Source organism: Ascaphus truei, chromosome 6, assembly GCF_040206685.1.
Source record: "Ascaphus truei isolate aAscTru1 chromosome 6, aAscTru1.hap1, whole genome shotgun sequence".
In the NCBI taxonomy this organism is placed as follows: Eukaryota; Metazoa; Chordata; class Amphibia; order Anura; family Ascaphidae; genus Ascaphus; species Ascaphus truei.
The window spans coordinates 56,054,171-56,081,692 of NC_134488.1; the positions used below are offsets into that span (position 1 = coordinate 56,054,171).

General features: G+C 46.0%; 1 protein-coding gene across 4 annotated transcripts in view; it reads right to left on the reverse strand.

Annotated features, from left to right (window-relative positions):
• FEZ1 (fasciculation and elongation protein zeta 1) overlaps positions 1-27,522 on the reverse strand; it is a 72,574-nt gene that overhangs the window by 18,455 nt on the left and 26,597 nt on the right. For all 4 annotated transcript variants that reach the window (XM_075604332.1, XM_075604334.1, XM_075604335.1 and 1 more), the window contains exons 3-4: positions 27,236-27,335; positions 4,742-4,828 (exon numbers count right to left, since the gene is read on the reverse strand). In XM_075604332.1, the coding sequence (XP_075460447.1) occupies positions 4,742-4,828; positions 27,236-27,335 (187 nt within the window). The remainder of the gene's footprint in view (positions 1-4,741; positions 4,829-27,235; positions 27,336-27,522) is intronic.

The window sequence follows — 27,522 nt, forward strand, 5'->3', positions numbered from 1 at the left end:
ACTGTCCAGTAAAAATTAGAGGTAATACTGGACATGTATGTGTCCGGTATTACCTCTCTGGACATAGTGACGTGACAGGCTTGGAGGGGTATGAGATTTCCCTGAGCAGGAGAGAGCAGGGTTGTTGCTAGGTGGCTGGGCAGCTTCCTCCATCCTGATTGGCTGCTGCTGGGTAATGCAGTCAATCAGGAGGTGGTGTCAGGAGCCTGGGGGTGAAGACAAGGAAACAGCATGGGGAGGAGAGAGGTGTGTGTGTGCCTTGAGCGTGTCGAACCTTAAACCATTGTATTCTGGGCCAAACTCACTTGTTGCATGTGAGAAGGGCCATGTAGCATAAACTTGTCCCCTTTTTAAAGCACACAGTCCTTCTATTTTCTTCAATTTTATTGAGTGGGGTTAACAGAAATATAAAAGCACTTGCATGTAGTTTGTGGTAGGAAATGTCTCTTGTGAGGAGAAGTAGCCTTTGTAAGAGGAAGGTGCTTTTTTGAGAGGGGAAGGTAAAAAGGAATCCCTTTCTAAGGGAGCTGTGGAAGATGCATCTACTCACTGTGTCTGCCGATGATAAGAAAAAGCACACTTTCCTTCCAGACAGGAACAAGCCAAAAGGGCATACTAATTAACAGAGAAGGGCAAGGAGAGAAGGCTAAACCAATCTCAAGCTATGAGCATTGAGAAGTTGCCAGGGCAACCGACTAGTGACTTGTGGAAAAGGTTATATTGTAACAACCATGTTGCAATTACACAGCAGCACTGGCTGCTTCAGAACAGGGAAACATGTAACTTTCCCTAGGGAGAGCTGGTTGCCTGAGGGCAGAAAAAATACACAGAAAATATACAAATCTGTTCCAGGACACATTGTGTCCAATATTTTTGGAGAGGGCACCTGGCAACCCCATTTCTTAACAGAACTAAGAGTTATTGTAAAGCTGTATATTGATGGAATAATAATGTGGCCTTGCATTAGCTATTTCACCTCTACAAATTAATATATATTGGAAAGTTTGCTATTACAGTGGGTAGCTTCAATCCTTGCAATAATGGGTTAATGGATCAACAAAGAAAATTCCTTTTCTTCTGAGCAATTTATTTGTCTTGAGTCTTGTCTATTTCTCATGCTGATAATAACAACCTAGGACTGTTTCCATAGAAACAATCTGTCATGGATCCCGCGTCATACTGTATGCTTCTATTTCTTTCAAAGCCAGTTCAGTGGAAGATAATTACTTTAGACCGCCATGGCATTATACAAACCTTGCTGCGTCTTGTGCTTGACTCTTAGATTCCTTGATCCCTTATATACAAAATAGCCGTGCCACGCAAATCACAATAAAACACAGACACCATATTTAGGATATAAATGGCCACAGCTATTATCAACATAACCTTCCCAGCTCCATAACACACACACGCAAATCAATGTTCACCATGGTGCCAGCCACTGACTGTAATGCTAAGTGGGCATGTAAAACCATAATCAACCAAAGTTTAGCGAGGCAAAACAACGCCTTCAGCTTTGTGGCTACCTTCCCATTTCTATTTAGGGGCAAAACATCTTTCCATTTTCCATCACGTGCCGTAGCTACGTGCCGTAACGTGCCATAACCCCCAGAGGCACATTTGGGGTATTCAGCTGAGACGGGTGATGGACCCACCACACAGGACTAACTAGCCAGGAGGTTACCAAGCCACATTTTCCTTTGTATCGCTTTGGCGCGTGGTGATCACCACTACAGCTAAGTAGCCAGGTGACTACCAGTTACCTCAGGCTGGGTAGCCAGGAGTCTACCAAGTAACGTTTCCCTGTTGTATTCGGTAAAGTACTACATTTTTGGGGGGGCATCCAAGGGTGGTGGATAGAGGCCGCCACTCAACCAACCCAGTATCCAGGAGGCTACCATCTATTGTAGGATAGCTAGCCCAGAGGCTATTGGCCACTTCTCAATACTTTATGTTGAACTGCTGGGAAGTTACCCAAGGACTGGGGGTGGGTTCTGCGGACTATCTATTTTCAACTTGAGCCATCACAAGGACTACGAGAGTCCAGAATCGCTTAGCTCAGGTGGCATCCTGGGGATTGTGATTCGCTCTTGTGTGAGTGAATGACAGTAGGGATAGCTGGTCTCACATAATAAAGATGAAGCCTGGCTAGCTACCCCTAAAGCTGTGTGTTTTGGGCCACCTAAGCACACTTGCATGGCGGTTACATTCTGTATGTGATGTACCCGGTTAGCTACTATTAAGATTGGGTGTTTTGAGCCACCTACAGATGCAGCGGCCGTTATTCGAACATTTACCTGGGTAAATCTTGCGTTCTGCTGCGTGGTGTTGCGAGATGTTCCGTTGCAGACATAATGGCCCATCGCATTAATGCAGCAGGGGTCCCTGCTGTGTAATCCTACCGGGCTCTGCCTGTCTGTAAGTGACGTGCAGTAAGAGGGCTGAATCAGTCACTCTAACAGCGCGCCTCTCACAGGCGATCGTGGGGGGTTTATTTCATTTTAAACATTGCAGTAATGTAGCAGGGGGTCCCCGGAGCTGAACCACATTGATTTCAGGTCCGGGGACCCCCTGCTTCCCGAGATACAGGCCCTGTTATGGGGTGCCGGTATCTCCTGCATGGAAATTTCTCATGTCACGTGATCGGGACATTTCCATGCATAGGAGATACCGGCACCCCATAACGGGGCCTGTATCTCAGGAAGCAGGGGGTCCCTGGACCTGAAACCAACACGGGTCTGCTCCGGTGACCCTCTCCTCATCTACACTAGTCATAAATTTAAATTAAAATATGTAGTAAGCACCAAAACACAACCCACCCCTTGTGCCCCCACATAAAACCAATATTTATTTTTATAGGCACAGGATTAATAGCACAGGCTGGTGGGGGTCCCCGGTCTGTGGGTGTCCACGGGCCCCACAGATCACCCTTGGGTGTTCCCACTGGTGTCTGGGGGCCCTTGGGTGGTCTCCACTGTCCCTGTGGGTGTCCATGGGTCCCAACGGGGTCCACGGGTGGTCCCCGTGGGTGTCTGGAGGTCCCCGGGTCATCCCCATGGGTGTCTGGGGGCTTTCGGGTGGTTCCCACAGGTTTCTGGGGGCCCTTGGGTGGTGCCTGTGGGTCACCGGGGTCCCCATAGCTGTGGGGCCCCTGGTTCCTCCCCGCAGGTGTCCGTGGGTCCTCAGGTAGTCCCCTTGGGCCCTCAGGTGGTCCCCTTGGGCCCTCAAGTGGTCCCCTTGGGTTCACGCTGGCACCCGCTGGCCTGCAGTACCATTTCTGTATTTAAAAAAAATAAACACAGCCTACATTTCAAAGCAGGGAAGCAGGGGGTCTCCGGACCTGAAACCAACGCGGGTCTGCTCCAGAGACCCCCTGCTCATCTACATTAGTCATAAATTTAAATTTAAATATGTAGAAAGCACCAATAAACAACCCAACCCCTGTGTCCCCACATAAAACCAATATTTGCTAGCTATAAGGGTTCCAGTCCTGGCTTTGGCTGGAACTCACCCTTACAAGGCTATATAGCTTCCAGGCAAAGCCCTCCCTTTACTGGGCAATCAGAATCACCTGCTCTTAGAATTACACTGCAGTCTGCTTCATCCTGCCTCCTATGCAGCTCTGCCCCATTGGCTGCCTGTGCTATTTAGAGTCAGCCCTTCCCCCAAGGAAGTGTGGAGCATAGATCTTCTTTCATGTAACTGTGCTTGCCACAAGCACATCTGTTTTGCCTAACTTGGCCTTCATGTGCTATTGTCACATTTTCCTGAAGCCTCCTGCATCCTAAGGCCTTTCCTGTACTGTAGCCCGGTGCTACTATTCCTGTTCCTGACAGACTTTGCCTCCGCTGCACTGAAGCGGCTACACTGAAGTCCTCAGTGTTTCTGTGGCCTGTCTGCAGTCCTTGTTTTCCCGTGGCCTTCTCTTCGTCCTGTTCTTGTTCCCCCTTCCAGTAGCCTTATCACGCTACAGCGCAGTAAGAGGCTGAACCAGTCACTCTAACTGCGCACCTCACAGGCGATCGCGGGGGTTTTATTTCAGGGTTATAGGGTGCCGGTATCTCCTATGCATTGAAATGTCCCGATCACGTGACATGAGACATTTACATGCATAGGAGATACCGGCACCCCATAACGGGGCCTGTATCTCGGGAAGTAGAGGGTCCCCGTACCTGAAACCAACGCGGTTCATCTCCGGAGACCCCCTGCTATATTACTGTAATGTTAAAAATTAAATATCTAGTAAGCACCAATACACAACCCGCCCCGTGCCCCCACATACTGTAAAACCAATATTTATTTTTATAGACACAGGATTAATACCCCAGGCCACCGTGACGTAGAGTGACGGATTCAGCCTCTTACTGCGTGTCTATTACAGAAAGGCAGACCCCAGTAGGACTCACACAGCAGGGACCCCAGCTGTGTTAATCCGATGGGCCATTATGTCTGCAGCAGCAAAACTTGAGAATATTTCTCAACGCAAAATGTACCCAAGTAAATGTTCGGATAACGGCCGCTGCATCTGTATAACCCAAACATTTGAATAAGCCAAATGTCTTAAAGTTAATTCTTTTTAATAATTGTGGACCAAAATCTCATCTCCTCCTGATTTACAGTTCAACTGTTTGGGATTTTAGTTAATAATATTTTTACTGTATGTCTGTGCATATTGACTATGCTAAACACAATAGGCCAAAGATAATTGTCTCTGTTACAATACAGTTGGGCGTGACCTTACCTGATCTGCAGTAAGCATGGGCTCTTCATTAATACCAGAATCATTTTCACTTTTCTCATTCAGCTCTTCTTCTTCCTTTTCATGGAACTAGAAGGAAAAAGGGAACGATTCTGTTACTCAATACAGTCAATGACAAAACATCACATCACATGGACTTTGGGCCATATTTACTAAGCAGTGCTACTTCATAAGACACCTTCTAAGCCAGAAGACACCTATTTATTTTTCTCGACCATAAATATTTACTAGGCTGTGCTGGAAGGCATCTCTTGGCGTAGCACTGATTAGTAAAAATGGCCCTATAATATATAAAGCTGAATATTTTGGTATTACAATGTAATTTAATGAATCGCACAGTAATTTAATAATTGTGTATTTGAACACAAGTGTTTCAAGTATCTTACTTTACTTCTGTAAGTAGAACATAATTAGAAGTGTACAGTACTGTTTGATACAACCTGGGTTGCCCTAATTTTTTAATTTTATGCACCAATTAATCTACCAGGTCTGCCCTGACACCAACTTTGCAAAGTCAAATTAAAATGCAAACAAATTGTTACATTTAACTCACGTACTGCAGACGAGAATAGTAAATGACTGACATACTGTACTGCGTGCTATCAATCCAGAGACGAAGAGACAGCACCCCTTAATACATTTATTGCACACCAATCTCACAGTAAGTAGTTTGCAAGTTGAAAAGCTCACTATTATATTAGGGGCACTATTTTTCTCCTTAACTTGTGTCTGGAATATGAGAATAACATTGCAATATATTTTTTAAATAGTCAGGGTAACCTACAGTAGAACAGAAACCCGATCCGGCCCACTACTATTGAGGTAGCCCCAAGAAACATCTATAGTAGACCCAGGGTTATATGGGAATGTGTATTTGTTAATGTACTATTGTGTATTGTATAGTAATACAAGTTTGTATTAGGTTCAATTACAGAGTTGATGCTACAGTATGATGACATTGTACATACTTTATTCCTCAGTGTGCCCGTGAGAGTTTCACCAAGGGGAGAATGTAGCATGACCTCCGGCCGCTACTCTTCTGTTGGGCCCCCACAGTGTAAGTCCTGGTAAGTACAGGCACTGTGAGGGGTTAGATTATCTCATGCAGGCCTAGCTTGTTGTTGCAGCCTGGATACACTGGCTGTATCCCGGGGCGGGCCTAGTAAAAACCTGAGGGTGTCAGCCTGGGGGAGGATACTGGTTTGGTCATATACAAATGTATGATGCCTATCCGTATCAGACCTGCCCTATTATGGTTCTCTCCAACCCCAAGAGAGTGATGTTGGAAGCCAAAAAAATCTACATAGTGCAATAAATGTTACACAGTGAAAATGACAAAAATAAAAAAAAATCCCAAAAATACATACTCACAATAGAGCAGAAATATAGGAGTAGTAATCCACCCAGTGGTAGTATTGATCCTGGATTATATATGGTAGTAGATCAGCAGTCTCGGACAGAGAGAAATAAAACCATAGTGCAGGTCGCATACAATATTTTATAAAACAAAATTTCACCTCACAAATGGAGGCTTACTATAAAGAGGTAGATAATAGGCAGAGTAGGTAAAAGGTGGTGGTTAACAGGTAAGTCACGATCTCACCGCCCCACCACTAAAGGACTATCAAGGATCAATACTACCACTGGGTGGATTACTGCTCCTTTATTTCTGCTTTATTGTGAGTATTCATTTTTGGGATTTTTTTTTTATTTTTGTCATTTTCACTGTGTCGCATTATTGCACTACAGTATGTAGATTTTTTTCTTATCTTTTTGGCTTCCAACATTGCTCCCGTGGGGTTGGAGAGATACATATCTGTCAAGACTTTTGGAACAGTCTGTGCTGAGGGTTGAGTGAAGTCGTTTTTTGCTTTTATTTATTCACAATATCTTCACTGTTTTTTCTGTGTGTGAATATTATAGTACACACTCTTATTTATATTTCACTTATTTATCACTTTAAGGTGTGATTAGTTTATTACACTTTGATTATACATTTATTATATGTGATGTAATATATTAAGTTTACATATATATATATACATATATTATTCACTGTTACACGGAGCACTTTGGGAGTGTTTAGCGTGCCATCCAGTGTTTTTGTTATACTGCCCTGTTATGGGGCAGGGTTATAAGCCCAACCCCCAGGGTATATACTGGCACTCTCCCAGAAGTCTGTGTGTCTCTTTCCTCCCCGTATGGAGTGGACAACATCTAACCTGTATCCCACTAGCGGATACAGGAGAAGCACCAGAAGGAAACCTAGATGGGCCTCAAGCCTTAAGGTAACCTTCCAGGGAATGAGGACTGCTGTGAGTTCTGGGACCATGACTAAACATCCATTGAACCATCTAAGCTTGTGTGATTACCTGCCTTGTGATAAGAAAGGTGTCAGCATGGTCATCCTGCAGATACAGAATCCTCGCTGACTGGAGGCATTGCCAACAGAGAATAAGCACCCTGAAAGCCTGTCCTGATTCTCCCCCACACCATTGTGGAGCAACTCGGAGCCCTCCTGTTGCCTCACAGGTATGCAGAGCTCTAGGAAACATACAGGTAGCGACCCAATCTCACAGAGGGTGGGGGTAATGGTGCTACATAGAAATATACAAATGTATACACTATTAAGATACAGTTGTGAATTGTGTATTGCACACAGGTTTAAATAGCAAGGTAAATAGCTCAGAGAAGTTTTGATTAAAATATTTATTTATTGAAAGGCTAAGGCCTTTTTTTGTGGGAGTAGTGGCTTCCTGTCCAGGCTTCCTGCCTGCCTGCTGTAGCCAAGCTAAACTGCAGCTGGATCTCTTCATATATGCAGACATTTGGTCTTGCTTCATGCTGAAAACAGAAACCACCATCTACCCCTCTTCCTCCTTCTCCAGTACTTACTCTCCTTGGTATGAACTTTCACATATGCAACCCTACATATACTATGATGGCTAACTGCAAGCTTCCCTTGCATGAAGGGTATTCTCTGAAATTATGGGGACCACCACTAATGAGCATTGACCCCGGGATTACTATTCCATTTAGCTGCGGCAATGAGAAACACCTAATTGGTCCAAGCAACCAATGTTACCTAACAATGAATTTGTGCAGCGGAACCATTTTAGAATTGGGTTTCCAGGTTGAATGAGGATACAACAACATCTCAACCCATCTCATCCACCCCTTCCTTAATCTCTGGACTGATTCAGCGGTTTGTGTTCCAGTAAAAGGTTCGCCTTCCACAGAGCTGTCTGCAAGGTCAGCATGAATGAAACAAACATCCTGCTCTGCATCAACACAATTTGGCAATGGCCCTTCTCCTCATTATATCTCATTTGCCGAATTCCCTTTAGAACAAGTAAGAAAAGCACTTCCACTAAAAGCTGAAGGATTAAACCTATTCAGTAGAAGGGAGGCTGCAGTGCATTTCAGAGAAATATGTAGCAGCCAGTGCGATAAACATTTACAGTAATCAACAAAGTCTTGTGAGGTAAAAGACACATGACTGTGGACTTACTGATATGTTACCATACATGATGAGCCCTGCAATGTAAATATACAGTATATATATATATATATATATAGCAGAAGGTAGCCGTGTTAGTCCAGTTGCGATAGTGCAGAATAAATGAGTTCTTCAGTATTAGGTGATACCTTTTTTATTGGACTAACAATTAATGTCATAGGACAAGCTTTTGAGAGTTCTCTTCTCTTCTTCAGGTCGAGCAATTGTTAGTCCAATAAAAAAGGTATCACCTAATACTGAAGAACTAATTTATTCTGCACTATATATATATATATACAGTTGTGTGAAAAAGAAAGTACACCCTCTTTGAATTCTATGGTTTTACATAGGACATAATAACAATCATCTGTTCCTTAGCAGGTCTTAAAATTAGGTAAATACAACCTCAGATGAACACCAACACATGACATTACACAGTGTCATGATTTATTTAACAAAAATAAAGCCAAAATGGAGAAGCCATGTGTGAAAAACTAAGTATACCTTATGATTCAATAGCTTGCAGAACCACCTTTAGCAGCAATAACTTGAAGTAATCGTTTTCTGTATGACTTTATCAGTCTCTCACATCGTTGTGGAGGAATTTTGGCCCACTCTTCTTTACAACGTTGCTTCAGTTCATTGAGGTTTGCAGGCATTTGTTTATGCACAGCTCTCTTAAGGTGCCGCCACAGCCTTTCAATCGGGTTGAGGTCTGGACTTTGACTGGGCCATTGCAACACCTTGATTCTTTTCTTTTTCAGCCATTCTGTTGTAGATTTGCTGGTGTGCTTGGGATCATTGTCCTGTTGCATGACCCAATTTCGGCCAAGCTTTAGCTGTCGGACAGATGGCCTCACATTTAACTCTAGAATACTTTGGTATACAGAGGAGTTCATGGTAGAGTCAATGACGGCAAGGTTCCCAGGTCCTGTGGCTGCAAACACAAGCCCAAATTATCACCCCTCCACCATGACACGGTGTAATATGTCATGTGTTGTTGTTCATATGAGGTTGTATTTACCTAATTTTTAGACCTGCTAAGGAACAGATGATTGTTATTATGTCCTGATATGTAAAACCATGGAATTCAAAGAGGGTGTACTTTCTTTTTCACATGACTGTATATATATATCTTGAAAAAAAGGTAATTTAGTTTAACCCTTTGGCCAAAGTATTATAAGCCTGCAAGCCACTTCAAGGTATGACCATAATATCGCAGGTCCTAACACTAACTGATTACAATTCATATTTCCCTGTATAATTACAGGAAGAATGATCTGCATTGGATCTGTCACAAACAGCTGCATGAAAAGACCTGTACATATGGATAGAGGAGAGGGGTGAGCTTAAAACCTGGGAAGGAGGGGCCACTAACCTCCAAAACAGCTGAGACCAGCTGGACAAAGTTAATAAACACACAGATACCCTGGTTTATTGAAACCCGCACATATCCTGGCTTATTAAAAGCCGCACATATCTTGGCTTATTAGCCACCTTCCTCTCACTGACCCCAGAAGTACTGCATCAAAGATGGATTATATAGAAAAGAATCTCCACTCCATTGTTAGTCACTCTCTTTTTTATTAAAATCATTTTTCTATGGAGTCACTTAAAAGTTTTGGGCAGCGATGCAAAGCTTTATTCCGCTTCTATAATCATTCTGTGCGAAAGAGCAACCTCATTAGTCCTCAGAAATGCTTCAGGAGATCAGGCCCCATTAAATGGTATTGTCCCTTTAAGACTAGGGTGGAGTCGCCATGGCACCATCGCGTGTGTGACATAAGAGCGTAATTTCCCCTTTAAAGGGATGAGAAGGCTCATGCATGGCTGCACGCGTGCTCTGTTTCTCTGCTTCCTGCTCACAGAAGGATCCAGCGTGTCTTACCCCAGCCATGAATTCCAGTCTATCTGTGTTCCCGGACGCTTCTGCAGTGTTCTGCCCAGTGGCAGGGCCTCCAATTGACCATTACAGATGGCGCTTTGGCTGGAGCTTCAGTGCGAGAGAGGCTGAAAACCCTCCAGATTGAACTGCACTAACCAAGTCCCAACTTAACAAAATAACAAACACTCCAGCCATGTCATAGGTTAGGAAAAAGAATGCCTCTGCATGAAAAAGGTAGGGCCTTATATACCAGGTCCCTGCAAAAAAGTTTCCTGTCCTCCTTATGCTGAGAGAGGCGCTATTCCCAATTAGTACCCACCGCCATGTGGGGAACAGGAAATGGTATTAAATTAAGAACTCCACATTGGATGCCAATATGACCGGTGTTTTTTTAACGTATATGTCTATGTTGAGCTCATTAAATTAAATTAGGAATAGACACACCTCTGCTCAACCTATTAAGTTATGTTAACGACCCTAGCACAATCTGTCTTTATGCCTATTTTTGTTCAAATCTAAATAAATGAGCCTGAAACGGTCCATTTTCATCCATGCAATGAGTTTGTGCTACGACTCTACTGTAGTTAGCCAATTCAAAATTGCCCTCTATGTATCTATAAATGCGTGCATGCATCAGTGAATGTATGTATGTCATATGTAAGCACCTGTGAATGCATGTTTGAACCTATGTATACATGCATGAGAATGAAAACCCTATCAGAACTTTGTTGTCTGTTATTATGACCCATAGTGAAGCCCTACAATAATGTGTGCGTCGGTGGGCTCTTGATACCCCAGTGTAACATTATGTAAAGAAGCATAGATACAATAATATACCTTTCAAGATTTGCTCCTTTTAACTGAATCTGATTCATTGTAAGACATTTATACTCATTTTTCCAACAGATTCATACACTTCTATTGAGTTTTGCTCTAATAAATCTATTAAAAACGAATATGGAAAGATTCTCTGTCTGTCTGTCTGTCTGTCTGTCTGTCTGTCTGTCTCTCTGTCTGTCTGTCTCTCTCATTCTCTCTCTCATCTTTATATTGTTCACAATGAAACATTTTAAAGATATAGCTCTGCTACAACTGCTTGGTCATCACATCTTGATTGTAAAGCGGTTTTGGATGGAAGCATTTATAATGATTAAATACCTGCCAGCCATGCCTATTTATGAGGTCAGCCTTTCATTTTCATATGGATCCAATACCTACTTACACCCTGTAGAAGCTGAACCCATAGTTTTATGATGAAAGTCTGTTCCACGTGATGAATGACTTTGCTAAGAGTTAGTATATTGCCACAGACACATCAGCACTAAGGACTATTGATACAATATGGAATGTTTAAGAAGTGGTGGTAGTTATCACCGCTTTATAAAAATCCCCCGCAGGGGATTATGCATCTAACCCTCACCCATATTACATAGTTACTTGTAGCCCCGGTAAGTAATGGGGGCTATATATCTTTCTTCTACTGGTGTAAGCCCTGCTAATAGCAGGCCGCCAGTAGTTATCATGGGTTTTTCCTGCTCCAAGCCCTGCCGTGATTGGTAGAGGTAGGCACCTGACTCTGTGTGGGAAGGCATAGACACAGGGGAGGGCCTGCTGACATCATGAGGGGTGGGGCTGACTAAACTTAGTTGCAGTTCCTGTCTGTGTGCAGGCAGTTAGTGTTGGAGTGCCTGACTGGACAGTCAGAGCAGTAAGTTAGCTGGGTTCCTGTGGAGTAGGGCCTAGTAGCAATAGGTGGACCAGTGCCCTTCACCCTGCTTAGGGGGTGAGGGAAGAGCTAGCCCCACCCTGAGCGCCCTGGGCTAGGGGTGGAGGCAGGGAGCAAAGAGCCCCAGACAGCCCATCCTGAGGGTGCACTTCTGGAGGGAAAGGAGGAGGAACAGCCTGTACACTGTGTCTAAAGTGTTGCTGTGTGCTGCTGCTGCTGCTGCTGTGTGCTGCTGTGTGCTGCTACTGATCTGCTGTGAGTACAATAAAGACTATTGCTGCTTTTATAAAGAGACTGTGTGTGAGATTGGAATCTCTCGCCCTGGGACCAGGGCTTTCTCTGAGAAGATTCCAACCTATCCCCTAGGTTTCACCAGAGAATGGAGGCGCTGCACCACCACCACTAAAGATGAAGGCATATACCCCAGAAGCCTGTCCCTGTTGTCCACAATACCAACGCGGGAGACTCAGGCCCTCCTGTTACAAGCAGGTATGCACCACCCAGATACACGTAGCCAGCCCTCACTACACCCTAGGGGGACAATCTGTGTCCGGGGGGGGGGGGGGGGGGGACATGGGCTACATAGGCATAACCAGGGCCGGAAGAGGCAGGACAAGGTGGCTGTGTGGGGTCAGAGGCTTGGCCCAACTTCTGCATCCAGCTGCCGGGACTGTGGTTGCAGCCGCTGGGACCCAAGCTCCCCCCAGCTGCTGCCTGTTTTTCCCACACCATTCTCTCTCTCCCGCCGTGCGTGCCAGAAACTGGGCCTGACTTCTGGGTGCACCTAGCTTCCGGCATGCACGGGCTTGGGAAAATGAAGGCAGAGCAGCAGGGGAAAGCCAGGAGTAGGGGCCGGGTGGCGGCCGGGCCTCTGGTTTTTACTGCCGGGCCCTGGATCTCGCCAGCTTCTGCCTGCCTTGTCCCACACTGGTGTGCGTGGGAAGCTGGGTGCACCCAGAAGTCAGGCCCAGTTTCTGACATGCACCAGCGAGAGAGAGAGGGTGGTGTAGGAAGAGGCAGTAGCTGGGTGGAGCAGGGGCCCAGCAGGAGAGAGCCAGGGCCCAGCAGCAGCAACCAGAGGTAAGTGGTAATTGTATTTGGAAGGGGTAGATGTAATTGTATGTGGGAGGGGGTAGTGGTAATTGCATTGGGGGGGGGGGGGGGTAGTGATAATTGCACCTGGAGAGGAAGTTGTAATTGCATTTAGGGGGATAGTGGTAATTGTATCTGGGAGGGGATAGTGGTAATTGCATTGGGGGGTAGTGGTAATTGTATCTGGGGGGTAGTGGTAATTTTAGCTGAGGGGTAGTGGTAATTGTCACGGGAGACCAAGCATTTACACCTTTATACCGGGATCATATCACTGAGCAAAACCAAGTAGTAAAACAAATTGTCATTTATTCCATTGTAACAGATGTACACACAATGGATTACAAAATACAAGAGAAAGCACACTTACTGGGGTGTCTGGGCTGCAAAATAGCCTTTCCTAGGTGAAACAGTCCATAAAACAGTCTTCAGGTTGGCCGGGACTTAGCCCGAAATGCTCCGGAGCTGCTGAAATCCTTTGACCTGGAGATAGTACCAAGCGTCCTGGTACTCTTTTCGGCTTGCAATCCCAGCCACGATTGCTATGTTCTATTCTCAGAACTTGGCCCCGAAAAGTGGGACTTAGAACATTTCTTGCCTTGAAATTTCTGAAGCCGGCTCGCTGGTATTTCTCTCAGAGAAATTTCTTTTGGTGATTTTTACACTGCCTTCTTGGCGCTTAGAACCACGTGAACAGATTGGCTGCTTGCTTTCTTATAGTATTTCAGTGTCATTCATGAAATACTCCAGCCATTCCGAGCATGGGAGAAATCCTTATCAGCCAATAAGAGCGTTGCCAGTCTATCGAAGTCGGGCAAGCACGGATTCGGATTCTAACAGGGCATGCGCCAACCTGGCACCTCTGCCACTTGTCAGTTAGAAGCCACCCTCTGAGTTAGGCTCCTCACAGTCTGGCTTGGGGCAAATGGTGGTCTGGGACCACCATTCATCCCAGGACGTGGGTACTTGAGCATAACTCCGGTGCCCAAATGGCTTTCACACCTTGGTAACATCTGAGACTTTGATGTCCGGGACCCGAGCAGACTTGGTCGCATCAAGCTTGGTAGCCACATGGTCTCTCGGAAACATGGACCTGGAAGTCCCCAGCGCATAATACCGTACACAAGCATCTGTACTATTAAACACTATGAAACTAAATATTTTTCCCATATTTTTTCTAAGTCCCAAGGTAGAATTAAAAAATTCTTAGGTTCATTCCAGAGCTGTATCTCCTTCCTTTCTTGAAAACCGGACTTAGGTTTCATAAAAACCCTTATATATGGTTGGAGTACCCCCAGAACCCCTATACCAGGTTCTGGGGGATCAGGTCATTAACTGGGCATCCCCCTTATACTAGGGACCCCTTTACCATTTCAGGGATACCACACATCCCTATGCCCCATTTACCTTTCTGGTCTGTGTTGAAGCAGGGAGTCCAAGCAGTGAGTCGCGCAAGAATTTAAGGGGAGATTTTGCCGGAGCAATGTGTCTCAATGTATCCAAGAATGCGGCCTGATTCCAGGGTACATTTTTGGGTGATCCAGCAACGCTGGAACCCCGCTACCTAGCACATTCTGACAAAACTTTCCCCGTAAACCCCCCCTTGAAACTTATAGCCTAGCAATCTTTGAGTGCTGGCACACAGAAAATTCTTTGTCGCACAATTACATACATTGCATGTACAACAAAAAGGTTCAAGAGCTGACACTCTAAAGTACCAAATATGGATCAGAGGTAATCAGCCGGGCATAATATTTTTATTGATGGCCTGGTTACCCCCTCACCGTCACAGTAATTGTTTCTGGGGGGTAGTAGTAATTGTATTTGGAGGGGTAGTGGTGTTTGTATCTTGGGGGTGTTTGCATCTGGGGTGGTGTAGTGGTGTTTTTATCTGAGGGGGTGTAGTGGTGTCTGTATCTGGGGGGGCGTAGTAGTGTTTGTATCAGCGGTAGTGTTTGCGTCTGCAGGTGTGTGTAGTCGTGTCTGTATCTGGGGGAGTGTATTGGTGTTTGTATCAGGGGTAGGGTTTGCATCTGTGGGTGGGTGTAGTTGTGTCGGTATCTGGAGGGGCTGTAGTGGTGTCTGTATTTGGGGGGGTAGTTTTGTACTGGGGGAATTGTTTGGGTATTGGGTGGAATTGTGTGTGCGGCTAAGGGAGAAAGGGGAAATGAGTGTGAGGAGGGGGGGATTGAGTGAGATGGAGTAATTGAGTGATAGCAGAGGGTGTGTAAGAGATGGAGGGGGAGAATGATTAAGGAAGAGGGAGAGACCAAGGGGGGAGAGAAACAGGTGTAAAAGGGGAGGGTGTGCAAGGCCACTGAGACAGGGAAGTGGGTGCCGCTGATACGGGAGGAGGCTCCAACATGGGGATATTAAATAATAAGTTATTGGCGCTAGTGTATAGTCCCGCTAGACATTTTGGCACTGAAAATATTCACTCTAAAATAAACCTCTGTCTAAAACAGGATTAAAAGTCTGTATTTCAATGTGGAGAAACACTGCACATTTTGAATTATTCACTTTGGTGATTAATGAGAAATTAATATTTTTCAGCTGGTGGCTTTATGTGCTAAAGCAAACGGTGATGTAACAGATTAGGCATAGATATTTCTTTTAGTCTCTGACTTTGATGTGTTACATACAGTATGTTCTGGCTCTTGAATTAGTTACACCCTGTAATCTACAAAATGAAAAAAGATGTAAAACAGAGGTGGCTTGGAGAATTGTTTTGACGCTTGGTTAATTATAGAGTTGTCGGAATAAATACATACAGTATACAGTACAACAGAAAAATAATTGCAAAGCTCAGGAATCATTGAAAAACAGCTGTACACAACATGATTACTATAAATGGATGTTTAATTGCAGTAGATAATCATTAGAAGCCTTTCAAACAGATGACAAGGGATGGGCCTGTTTATTTTTTTACGGTTTACTGTATGTGGATAACTTGTGTATACAGCTTCAACAGGAAATAAATGTACTTATGTTACCTAAAGTACTGTAGGAACAGATGTTAGGTTATGTTTCCTGAAGTTAACGCTCATCCTCAAAGCTACAGTAATTATATGAAATAAGGGCTGGTATACATCCCACTAGCGTAGGCTTAACATCACATTATTATAGCATAACATTGTGTTTGCTATCTTCCAATAATGTGACGCAAGTATGTCTTAGATTATGCCTGATAATGTCGCGGAAATAAGTGCTTAACTCAAGTTTGAGAGGGAAATAACGCTGTAAATAATGTTGTGTTAGTTAACTCAAGCATAACTGAGGCTCCATTCAGATCATTCTAAAGCCCTATTTCAGGCTTTGGATTTGAGTAACACCAAGTTCAGGTATAACCTAACTAATGTAACGTTAAGTCCCCGTGTTAACCTTAATGAACTGATTGTAAGGATGCAGGAGTCACGCCGCGCACGGCGTGCTCCTTACTCACCCGCGGCTCTGCCTGGGCCTCCCGCGGCTCGCATGGACTCCTTCCCCATGGCACCGAGCTCCGGTCCTCCTATGCGCGCACGTCAAGTCTCCTCTTCTGCCCTCGGTTCAGGGCGTGGGCCCGCGCACGCAGCTACAGACACTGCCACATGGAGGCGCGGCCACACAGGGGCGCACCAACCTTTTAAAGACGCAGTACCCTTTTTCAATGCCACAATACAATTCACCAATGCTTCTAGGATTTATAGCTCCTCCTCCAGGAACTCATCTAGACCTATCCCTGTCTCAGCCTGGCCCATTCACACACCCCCACCATGCTACTCGGCTATTGGTTCCTCATACCTACATATACCCTCCAGATTCATTAACTCGTCGGCTGAGATTAGAACCAGTTGTTCTCATCACTCTTTGCCTCCCTAGTTCTGTTTCACAGATTCCTCGTGTACCGGACCGGCTTCTGCTACGTCTTCCTGCACCTCTGGCATTCCGAACTCGGCATACGGCATCACGACTCTCCCTCTCTGGCATTCTGATTCTGGCTTACGGTAAATGATAACGTCTCTCTCTCTAACCCCGGACTTGGCTACCGCACCCTCTACTATCCGTACCTCTCCTACCCCGATCCCGTAATCCCAGACCACTCTTCAATCAAGATGTGCCCTCGTGGCTGTGGGTGGCGTAATAATCTTTCCCACCTCAGCACTGCGGTCCCGTCTCGTTTGTGGTGAGCACATCCTGACATTATGCTCAGCCCAACAAACATGGACCCCGCTGAGGTGGAGCGCACTATTAATGCACATACTGCCCTTTTTACCAGACTAGAGACTTATCTGGAACAATCGGATAGACGGACGGATACGTTGCAGCAAAGTGTTCACTCCCTTACGGTTCAAGTTCGAGCTCTCACTCGGCAACTTTCAACCGGAGCTTCCCCTACACCTGCAACTACCTTTCCAACTCCTCTGTTTGCCCTGGAACCTCGTATTCCACCTCCCAAACACTATGGTGGGGATCCCCAAGGATGTAGGGGCTTCCTTAACCAATGCCTCATCCAATTTCGGCTCTCTCCCTCTCGTTTTGTCTCTTCTGTTTCCAGGGTCACATGTATCCTGGCTCTTCTCACCGACCAGGCACTGGCATGGGCCTCTCCCATCTGGGAACAACAAGGGCCTCTCACACAGGACATCGATCTCTTCGTCGAGGAGTTCCGAAGAATCTTCGATACCCCTGCACGGAAATTAACGGCAGCTTCGGCTCTTCGTCACATAACCTAGGGAGATCGTAACGTCGCCGGGGATGCCATAGAGTTCCGCACTCTTGCTGGTGAGACGGGTTGGAATAATGAAGCACTATCTTCTGCGTTTTGGCAAGGTCTGTCTGAATCCCTGAAGGATGAGCTCGCTGCACGGGATCATCCTACTGATTTAGAGGAGTTAATCGCCCTGGCTGTTCGAGTAGATCAGCGTATACTGGAACGGAGATACGAACGTTCTCGTTACCGACAACAGGTGTCAAGAAACCTTGCTCCTTCCTTCATCCCTCCGTCACCTCCTTCCGAGAACATTCTGGAACCAATGCAGTTGGGGGGCAACAAACTGTCTCCTGCCGAGAAACAACGTCGGCGCAATGCCGGCCTCTGCATGTACTGTGGCAACTCCAGTCACACGTTACCCCGGTGTCCTCACAAGCCGGGAAACGCCAACTCCCAATGAGATCCCGGAGAGTTTCGTTGGGAATTCTTACCCTTTCTCCCATTGTCAGGGACGTACTCCCCACCAGGATAATGTTGCCTATAACACTGTCCGGAGAGGGGTTTCACGCTCTAGCGCGAGTGTTCATTGATTCCGGGTCCGCTGGTAACTTCGTCGATGAGACTTTCGCTAGGCGAAATAATATTTCACTTATCACCAAGAAGACGCCAGTAGGTCTGGAGGCCATTGACGGTCGACCTCTACAGCCGGCATTTATCACGTTACAGACGGTGTCTCTCCTACTGCGGTTCATCGATCTCCATATGGAGATCATTACTCTCAATGTGATCCACTCTCCCTCTGCTGAGCTGATTTTGGGTCTTCCTTGGCTTCAACTCCATAATCCTCGCATCGACTGGACGGATCGGGAACCCATCCAGTGGGCCACTTCGTGTGCCAAGACCTGTACCAGGATTTCCCAGAGCATTGGTGGGTTGTCTACCCTGCCAGAGAAGATCGACTCTCTACCTTCTGTGTACTGGGAATTCCGTGATGTGTTCGACAAGGCCCGTTCCGAGATACTACCTCCGCACCGTTCTTTCGATTGTCCCATTGATCTACTTCCTGGAGCACCTCTTCCCAGAGGACAATCTTATCCGCTCTCTCTCCCAGAGACGAAAGCCATGAGCACTTACATCGCTGAAAATTTAGAGAGGGGTTTCATCAGAAAATCTTCCTCTCCAGTTGGTGCAGGTTTCTTCTTCGTCAAAAAGAAAGACGGTTCTCTCCGTCCATGCATTGACTACCGGGGTTTGAATAACATCACGCGCAAGAATCGCTACCCTCTACCCTTGATTCCGGAACTATTTGACCGTCTCCAGGGAGCTACTATCTTTTCTAAATTGGATCTGAGAGGTGCCTACAATTTAGTAAGGATACGAGAGGGGGACGAGTGGAAGACTGCTTTTAACACCCATGACGGCCACTACGAATACCTGGTGATGCCGTTCGATCTGTGCAACGCACCAGCAGTTTTCCAGGATTTTGTTAACGAGATTTTTCGGGACATTCTTAACAAATTTCTTATTGTTTACCTAGATGACATCCTTATATTTTCTCAAACCACTCAAGAACATATCAAACACGTTCAACAGGTGCTGTTACGCCTTCGGGAGAACCATCTCTTTGCAAAATTGGGAAAATGCCAGTTCCATCTCAAATCGGTGGCGTTTTTGGGTTACGTTATTTCTGATTCCGGTTTCAATATGGATCCTGAGAAACTTAAGGCGATTTTGGACTGGCCTCGCCCGACCACTCTCAAAGCCGTGCAACGCTTCCTAGGATTTGCAAACTATTATCGACGTTTCATCCGCAGTTTTTCCTCTACAGTATCTCCCATAACTGCTCTCACTAAGAAAGGTGCAGATCCTTCATCATGGTCTGAAACCGCCATACAGGCATTTGATCTGCTAAAAAGAGCTTTTGTGTCTGCGCCCATTCTCACACATCCAGATCCTAAACTTCCATTTACCTTGGAGGTAGATGCTTCTGACATCGGGGCTGGGGCTGTTCTGTCCCAGAGGACATCTCCCTTAGCCAGACTGCACCCATGCGCCTTCTTTTCGAAGAAATTTTCATCCGCAGAACAGAACTACGATGTCGGGAACCGGGAACTTTTGGCGATCAAATTGGCATTAGAGGAGTGGAGACATTTCTTAGAAGGTACAGAGACACCCATAACCATTCTTACAGACCATAAGAACCTTCTCTACCTAGAAGGGGCACGTCGTTTGAACTCTCGGCAAGCCCGCTGGGCATTATTTTTTTCACGATTCAATTTTCTCATCTCCTTCATTCATGGCTCCAAGAATCTTAAAGCGGATGCCCTCTCTCGACAGTTCCTTGCAGAGGAAAAATCTGAAGAACAGCTAGAGACTATCATTCCTTCTAGATGTATCCTGTCCGCCAACTCCTTTGATATTATGGGCAAGATTCAATCCGAGCAATCCCAGATTCCTATAGGGCTCAAGGTTCCGGAGGGAAGACTCTACACGGCATTCCAACACCGCAAAAAGGTTCTCGAATGGTGTCATTCTTCTAAATCTGCAGGACATCCGGGGATACGGAAGACCAACGACCTCGTTCAACGCACCTTCTGGTGGCCAGAGAGGGCTAAGGATGTAGAGGAGTTTGTCAAAGCGTGTGGCATTTGCGCTCGCAACAAGGTACCTCGTGTCAAACCAGCAGGCCTTCTTCTTCCTTTACCCATTCCAGACCGTCCCTGGAACCATATTTCTATGGACTTCATTGTAGAGCTTCCAGACTCCAAGGGGAAGAATACGATTCTTGTGGTCATTGATCGTTTTTCCAAACAGACGCACCTTGTTCCTTTGAGCGGTCTTCCGAATTCCTCCCGCCTTGCGGATGTCTTCATTCAGGAGATTTTTCGTCTTCATGGGGTGCCAGCAACCATTGTTTCGGAACGTGGATCTCAATTTGTATCAAGATTTTGGCATGCCTTTTCCCGAAAATTGGGGATTTCACTTCAATTCTCTTCAGGATACCACCCACAGACCAATGGGCAGACGGAGAGGGCCAACCAAAACCTGGAACAGTATCTTCGATGTTTTATAACCGATACGCAGGAGGATTGGGTGGATCTGCTTCCTTGGGCCGAGTTTGCTCTTAACTCTCTTCGCAATGATTCCACTCAAGAATCTCCATTTTTTATTAATTGTGGCTTTCATCCTTCCCGTTTACCCTTCTCCTCCCTATCCTCAGGAGTACCAGCGGTGGACAAGCGCATCTCCCAGCTGAAAGACTTATGGACAAGGATTCAGGAGAACTTAAAGGTAGCCACAGGGAGACAGAAACTCCAGGCAGATCGTCTTCGACGTCAAGTACCGGAGTTTGCTCCAGGAGACAAGGTGTGGCTTTCTTCCAGGAATATCCGACTAAAGGTTCCTACCATGAAGCTTGCTCCCAAGTTCCTCGGTCCCTTCCCCGTGGTTAGGAGGGTTAATCCTGTGGCTTACCATCTACGCCTTCCACCTTCGATGAAAATACCTTCGGTCTTCCATGTATCTTTACTTAAACCAGTATTTCAGAGTCCTCGCTTTTCCAAGAATACTTCTCCTCCACTTCCTCTTATGATTCACGGTCAACAGGAGTACGAGGTCCAGTTTATCTTGGATTCTAGGATTTCCAGAGGAGGAGTACAATATCTGGTTCACTGGAAGGAGTTCGGACCTGAAGAACGTTCATGGATTCCCCACCGGGATCTTCACGCACCTCGCCTTCTTCAGGCTTTTCATCGTAGGAATCCCTCCAAGCCTTGTCATGGACACCCGGAGGTCGCCCCTGAAGAGGGGGGTACTGTAAGGATGCAGGAGTCACGCTGCGCACGGCGTGCTCCTTACTCACCCGCGGCTCTGCCTGGGCCTCCCGCGGCTCGCATGGACTCCTTCCCTATGGCGCCGAGCTCCGGTTCTCCTATGCGCGCGCGCGCACGTCAAGTCTCCTCTTCTGCCCTCGGTTCAGGGCGTGGGCCCGCGCACGCAGCTACAGACGCTGCCACATGGAGGCGCGGCCACATGGGCGCACCAACCTTTTAAAGACGCAGTTCCCTTTTTCAATGCCACAATACAATTCACCAATGCTTCTTGGATTTATAGCTCCTCCTCCAGGAACTCATCTAGACCTATCCCTGTCTCAGCCTGGCCCATTCACACACCCCCACCTTGCTACTCGGCTATTGGTTCCTCATACCTACATATACCCTCCAGATTCATTAACTCGTCGGCTGAGCATAGAACCAGTTGTTCTCATCACTCTCTGCCTCCCTAGTTCTGTTTCACAGATTCCTCGTGTACTGGACCGGCTTCTGCTACGTCTTCCTGCACCTCTGGCATTCCGAACTCGGCATACGGCATCACGACTCTCCCTCTCTGGCATTCCGATTCTGGCTTACGGTAAATGATAACATCTCTCTCTCTAACCCCGGACTTGGCTACCGCACCCTCTACTATCCGTACCTCTCCTACCCCGATCCCGGAATCCCAGACCACTCTTCAATCAAGACATGCCCTCGTGGCTGTGGGTGGCGTAATAATCTTTCCCACCTCAGCACCGCGGTCCCGTCTCGTTTGTGGTGAGCACATCCTGACACTGATGTTCAGGTATTGGTTAGAGCAGGTATAGATTATATGTGGATTTGAAGTTGGTTAGCTTTTGAAGTTTAGGTTCCTTTTCAGTATCCTGTGAAGCCATGTTCCCCATGTTCATCTTTACAGTATATTGAGTGCCTTGGAGTAACAATAGATATTTAATTGAATATGCCAATAATTTTGTATAGCCACGTCAACAATGTATTCTAGAAGGATTGGTTTAAAAAAAGGATTGGTACAGTTCACGTTCAGGATTCTTGTTAGCTGCTAGGTTTCCTCTGATCACATGCTCCATTCAACACACAAAATACATCATATAGCGTATTAAGGGACATTGGAAAATGTATGTATGCATATTTTATTTATATAGCGTCAATGTACACAGTGCTTTACAAAAAAGAGACGATAGAATACAGGGAATTATAGTGCAGAAAACAAAATAAGACAATAGGAGGGGATATACCTGCCATGGAGAGTTTACAATCTAAGTGGAGTTAAAATTCTGTCTTAAATTAGGTTTGCCATGAATTTGTTAAATGCCCACAACAAAGACATGGAAATAATATTGGACATGTCAGGATTTTGAGGACTTGGATCTCCTATTTAACATGCTGTAAAATCACTTCCCTGTGCTGGAGAAGAGAAAATACATACATTTTTTGGTGTGGGGAAGCGACTTTACAGCAAATTGAATAAGGACGGCTCAGGTTTCAGGTCGTAATCTCGAGGGACATATTATAAGAGTCAAAGAATTTAAGCGCAAAAGGCATTTAAAATGCATTAATAAAAAAGAAATGTATGCCAGTTGCTTATAAACATGCAGATTCTAAAGAAAATATCTATTTTTTGCAATAGATGATTGAGATTTCGAGATGAAAAAAAAAAAAAAAACAATCTTAAATTGTAAAAAATTTGTTTGAGTAATTATAACTTGATAACTACTATAAGCAATATACTGTACCCAAATTTAGCAGCCAGAGAATTTGCATTGTATCTTTTGCTTGTGTTTATATCTATGTGTAGCCGGGACCCCGTTTTCTCCCCCAATTGTGTTGTGGGGTGGGAGATGTGCACCTAGGGAACGCTCCGATAACGGAGATTCCGCACAGAGGGAGCCGCCATGTTAGGTTGGCACCAGCGCAGACTTGGTCCGGCCGGAGGTTGCGCATGCGCACGTCAAGTCTCCTCTTCTGCCCTCGGTTCAGGGCGTGGGCCCGCGCACGCAGCTACAGACGCTGCCACATGGAGGCGCGGCCACACAGGGGCGCACCAACCTTTTAAAGACGCAGTACCCTTTTTCAGTGCCACAATACAATTCCCCAATGCTTCTAGGATTTATAGCTCCTCCTCCAGGAACTCATCTAGACCTATCCCTGTCTCAGCCTGGCCCATTCACACCCCCCCACCTTGCTACACGGCTATTGGTTCCTCATACCTACATATACCCTCCAGATTCATTAACTCGTCGGCTGAGCATAGAACCAGTTGTTCTCATCACTCTCTGCCTCCCTAGTTCTGTTTCACAGATTCCTCGTGTACCGGACCGGCTTCTGCTACGTCTTCCTGCACCTCTGGCATTCCGAACTCGGCATACGGCATCACGACTCTCCCTCTCTGGCATTCCGATTCTGGCTTACGGTAAATGATAACATCTCTCTCTCTAACCCCGGACTTGGCTACCGCACCCTCTACTATCCGTACCTCTCCTACCCCGATCCCGTAATCCCAGACCACTCTTCAATCAAGACGTGCCCTCATGGCTGTGGGTGGCGTAATAATCTTTCCCACCTCAGCACCGCGGTCCCGTTTCGTTTGTGGTGAGCACATCCTGACACTGATGTTCAGGTATTGGTTAGAGCAGGTATAGATTATATGTGGATTTGAAGTTGGTTAGCTTTTGAAGTTTAGGTTCCTTTTCAGTATCCTGTGAAGCCATGTTCCCCATGTTCATCTTTACAGTATATTGAGTGCCTTGGAGTAACAATAGATATTTAATTGAATATGCCAATAATTTTGTATAGCCACATCAACAATGTATCCTAGAAGGACTGGTTTAAAAAAAGGATTGGTACAGTTCACGTTCAGGATTCTTGTTAGCTGCTAGGTTTCCTCTGATCACATGCTCCATTCAACACACAAAATACATCATATAGCGTATTAAGGGACATTGGAGAATGTATGTGTAACGGGTTTTCTGGACTGGCCTGACCCACCCAATCTCATATTGGCCCCTGTGGTCTAACCAGTCCCCATTACAGTGTGATGTCTGGTGGTGCACCTGTTGGCAACAGGACTCCTGAGTCTCCCGCATGATGGTGTGTGGGGATTTGCCAACCCAGACAGGCAGCTGAGGTAGTGTTCTTGAGTCCTACCTATATCCAGTGCAGCACCTCCACCTCATCAGGATCCCAGCTGGAGCTTGTGGATGGTCCTGGTGAGGAACTCCTCTGTGGTGCAGCCCCCTGCGTAATCACTCCACACTTACACACGAGGGTCTCTTTTATCAGAGTCATCTTTATTAGTACGGTGGGCCAGCTGCCCTCCACAATGGGTGAATTTAGCCCTCCATTGTTCACCGTACTTCCCTTTGAAAGGTATAGTCCTCCTAATGTAGGGATTCCTTATCCCCGTAGGGATATCTACTCTGCGCCAGGTCCCTGGTCACAGTCTCATTATTCCTGCAGCGTATATCAACTCTGAACTCCTCTAACTATTAACTACTACCTACTTCCTAACTTTTGATCAGTGCTGTGCCTTATGTATCCTCTGGGGGCTGACACAACTCTGACTTCACCAACCAGGGAGTCAGAGCCTGTGACCACTCCCATCCATACATAGGGCACCTCACCAGGGTGTGAGGGCAAACCTCCATGATTACTGCTGGCATGCCCATAACTTACCAGGCCTTACTGTCAGCAGGAGAGATGACTGCAGCCATTTTACAGCATGGCTACATATGTATGCATATTTTATTTATATAGCGTCAATGTACACAGTGCTTTACAAAAAAGCGACGATAGAATACAGGGAATTATAGTGCAGAAAATAAAATAAGACAATAGGAGGGGATATACCTGCCATGGAGAGTTTACAATCTAAGTGGAGTTAAAATTCTGTCTTAAATTAGGTTTGCCATGAATTTGTTAAATGCCCACAACAAAGACATGGAAATAATATTGGACATGTCAGGATTTTGAGGACTTGGATCTCCTATTTAACATGCTGTAAAATCACTTCCCTGTGCTGGAGAAGAAAAAATACATACATTTTTTGGTGTGGGGAAGCGACTTTACAGCAAATTGAATAAGGACGGCTCAGGTTTCAGGTCGTAATCTCGAGGGACATATTATAAGAGCCAAAGAATTTAAGCGCAAAAGGCATTTAAAATGCATTAATAAAAAAGAAATGTATGCCAGTTGCTTATAAGCATGCAGATTCTAAAGAAAATATCTATTTTTTGCAATAGATGATTGAGATTTCGAGATGAAAAAAAAAAAAACAATCTTAAATTGTAAAAAATTTGTTTGAGTAATTATAACTTGATAACTACTATAAGCAATATACCCGAATTTAGCAGCCAGAGAATTTGCATTGTATCTTTTGCTTGTGTTTATATCTATGTGTAGCCGGGACCCCGTTTTCTCCCCCAATTGTGTTGTGGGGTGGGAGATGTGCACCTAGGGAACGCTCCGATAACGGAGATTCCGCACAGAGGGAGCCGCCATGTTAGGTTGGCACCAGCGCAGACTTGGTCCGGCCGGAGGTTGCGCATGCGCAGGGCAGGAACAAAATCCCGCGAAGGAGGAGAGCTAGGGGAGGAGGGGAGTTAAGGGACTAAGGGTCCCAGCAGCCCCCGCGTTTCCCCCGTGACGCGCCAGAACCAATCAGGTACGAGATTAGGGAGGAAAAGGAAGTGGTGGGGCGCACAAGGAGAGAGAGCTAGCTGTCGGAGGAAGGAGAAGGAGCTCCGGTGTAGGGAGGCAGCTGCCCCTACCTAGGCCGCCTGCCCCAGGCCCAGTTAGACCCTGAGCCCCAGTAGCGTGCAGCGGAGCTAGAGACTGGCCATAGTCAGGTTCCAGGTGACCTTACTGTGCTACGAATCACACCAGGACAGTTATAAATCCGCGGGAGGCCTGGGACCAGGCCCCGCTACTAAGTCGCAGCGTGTCTGGGTGAGATCGCCCCGGACACCTACGGGTGACGTCATCTATGCCCTCACCGATCCTTTGTGAAGATAGTTGCAGAACCGGGTACAGGAGTGCCCGGCAGGTAAACGTCAAGTGCACCAACGGTACCATTCTCACTCCAGGACACGGTGGCTGCGCAGTCACACACTTATACATCCACTGACTCATTTGGGGGGGGTGGGGAACGTATTCCAAGAGGGAACTGAACACGGGGTGGGATCACCCGGTGGAGGGAGAGGGAGAGTGAGCATTCAAGGACGCTGGTAGTAGTGTCTCCTGTAGAGAGGGGCACCTGTGATTACGTTGCTGGTTGCTATAAGTAAAACATATTGATTACTGTATATTGCTGTGGGTGTGTGTGTGTTCATGTACATAAGTTCCTGCAAAGACCCACTTCCCCTAGGGCGGAAGCTATCGCAGGTGGAGGCGCTGCACCAAGTCATAAGTATTGTGAGCACCCCAGGCTCTCCGTGGCAGAGGCTTAGGCCCTGTGAGCCTACAGGTTATATAGCACATGGTAGCGCTCTGTGTTCGATAGGAAGCAGGGCTACATATGTTGCGTAAAATAAATGCATATTTAAGATTGTTTGATGTGTTTTTGCAGACAGTCTGGTGTGCACTTGAGTTTTTGATTGGATACATTATACATTATTGCAATTCGAAGCTGTAAGATTTCAGTAAATTAATTGATGAATTAATGCATGCATTTAATATGTTTAATCCTTCTGGCTAAACGTCAAGGTTCAAAGATTTTCAATATTTTCCTCTGGACTTCCACACTGCTGTAAATACCTCCGAGTCAGACAAGTTTTCATTCAGCGATTCAAGGCTCTGATCTCTCCATTTCTCACCCGTTAATGGGATGTAATTATCCGTGAGAGCATCCCAGACCCTGAAAATAAAAGAGCCTCTTGTTAGTAGATGCCAGCTGGGACCCGCCTTGCCCAAAGGAGAATATTGTGCTCTCTGTGTCTAAAGATGAGGTCACTTATTGCTGTGAAAGGGCGGCTGAATATTCCAGACACCATGGGAGAGGGCGCAGATTTTATTCCTAAAGCTCTGGTCCCACTTTAATCTTC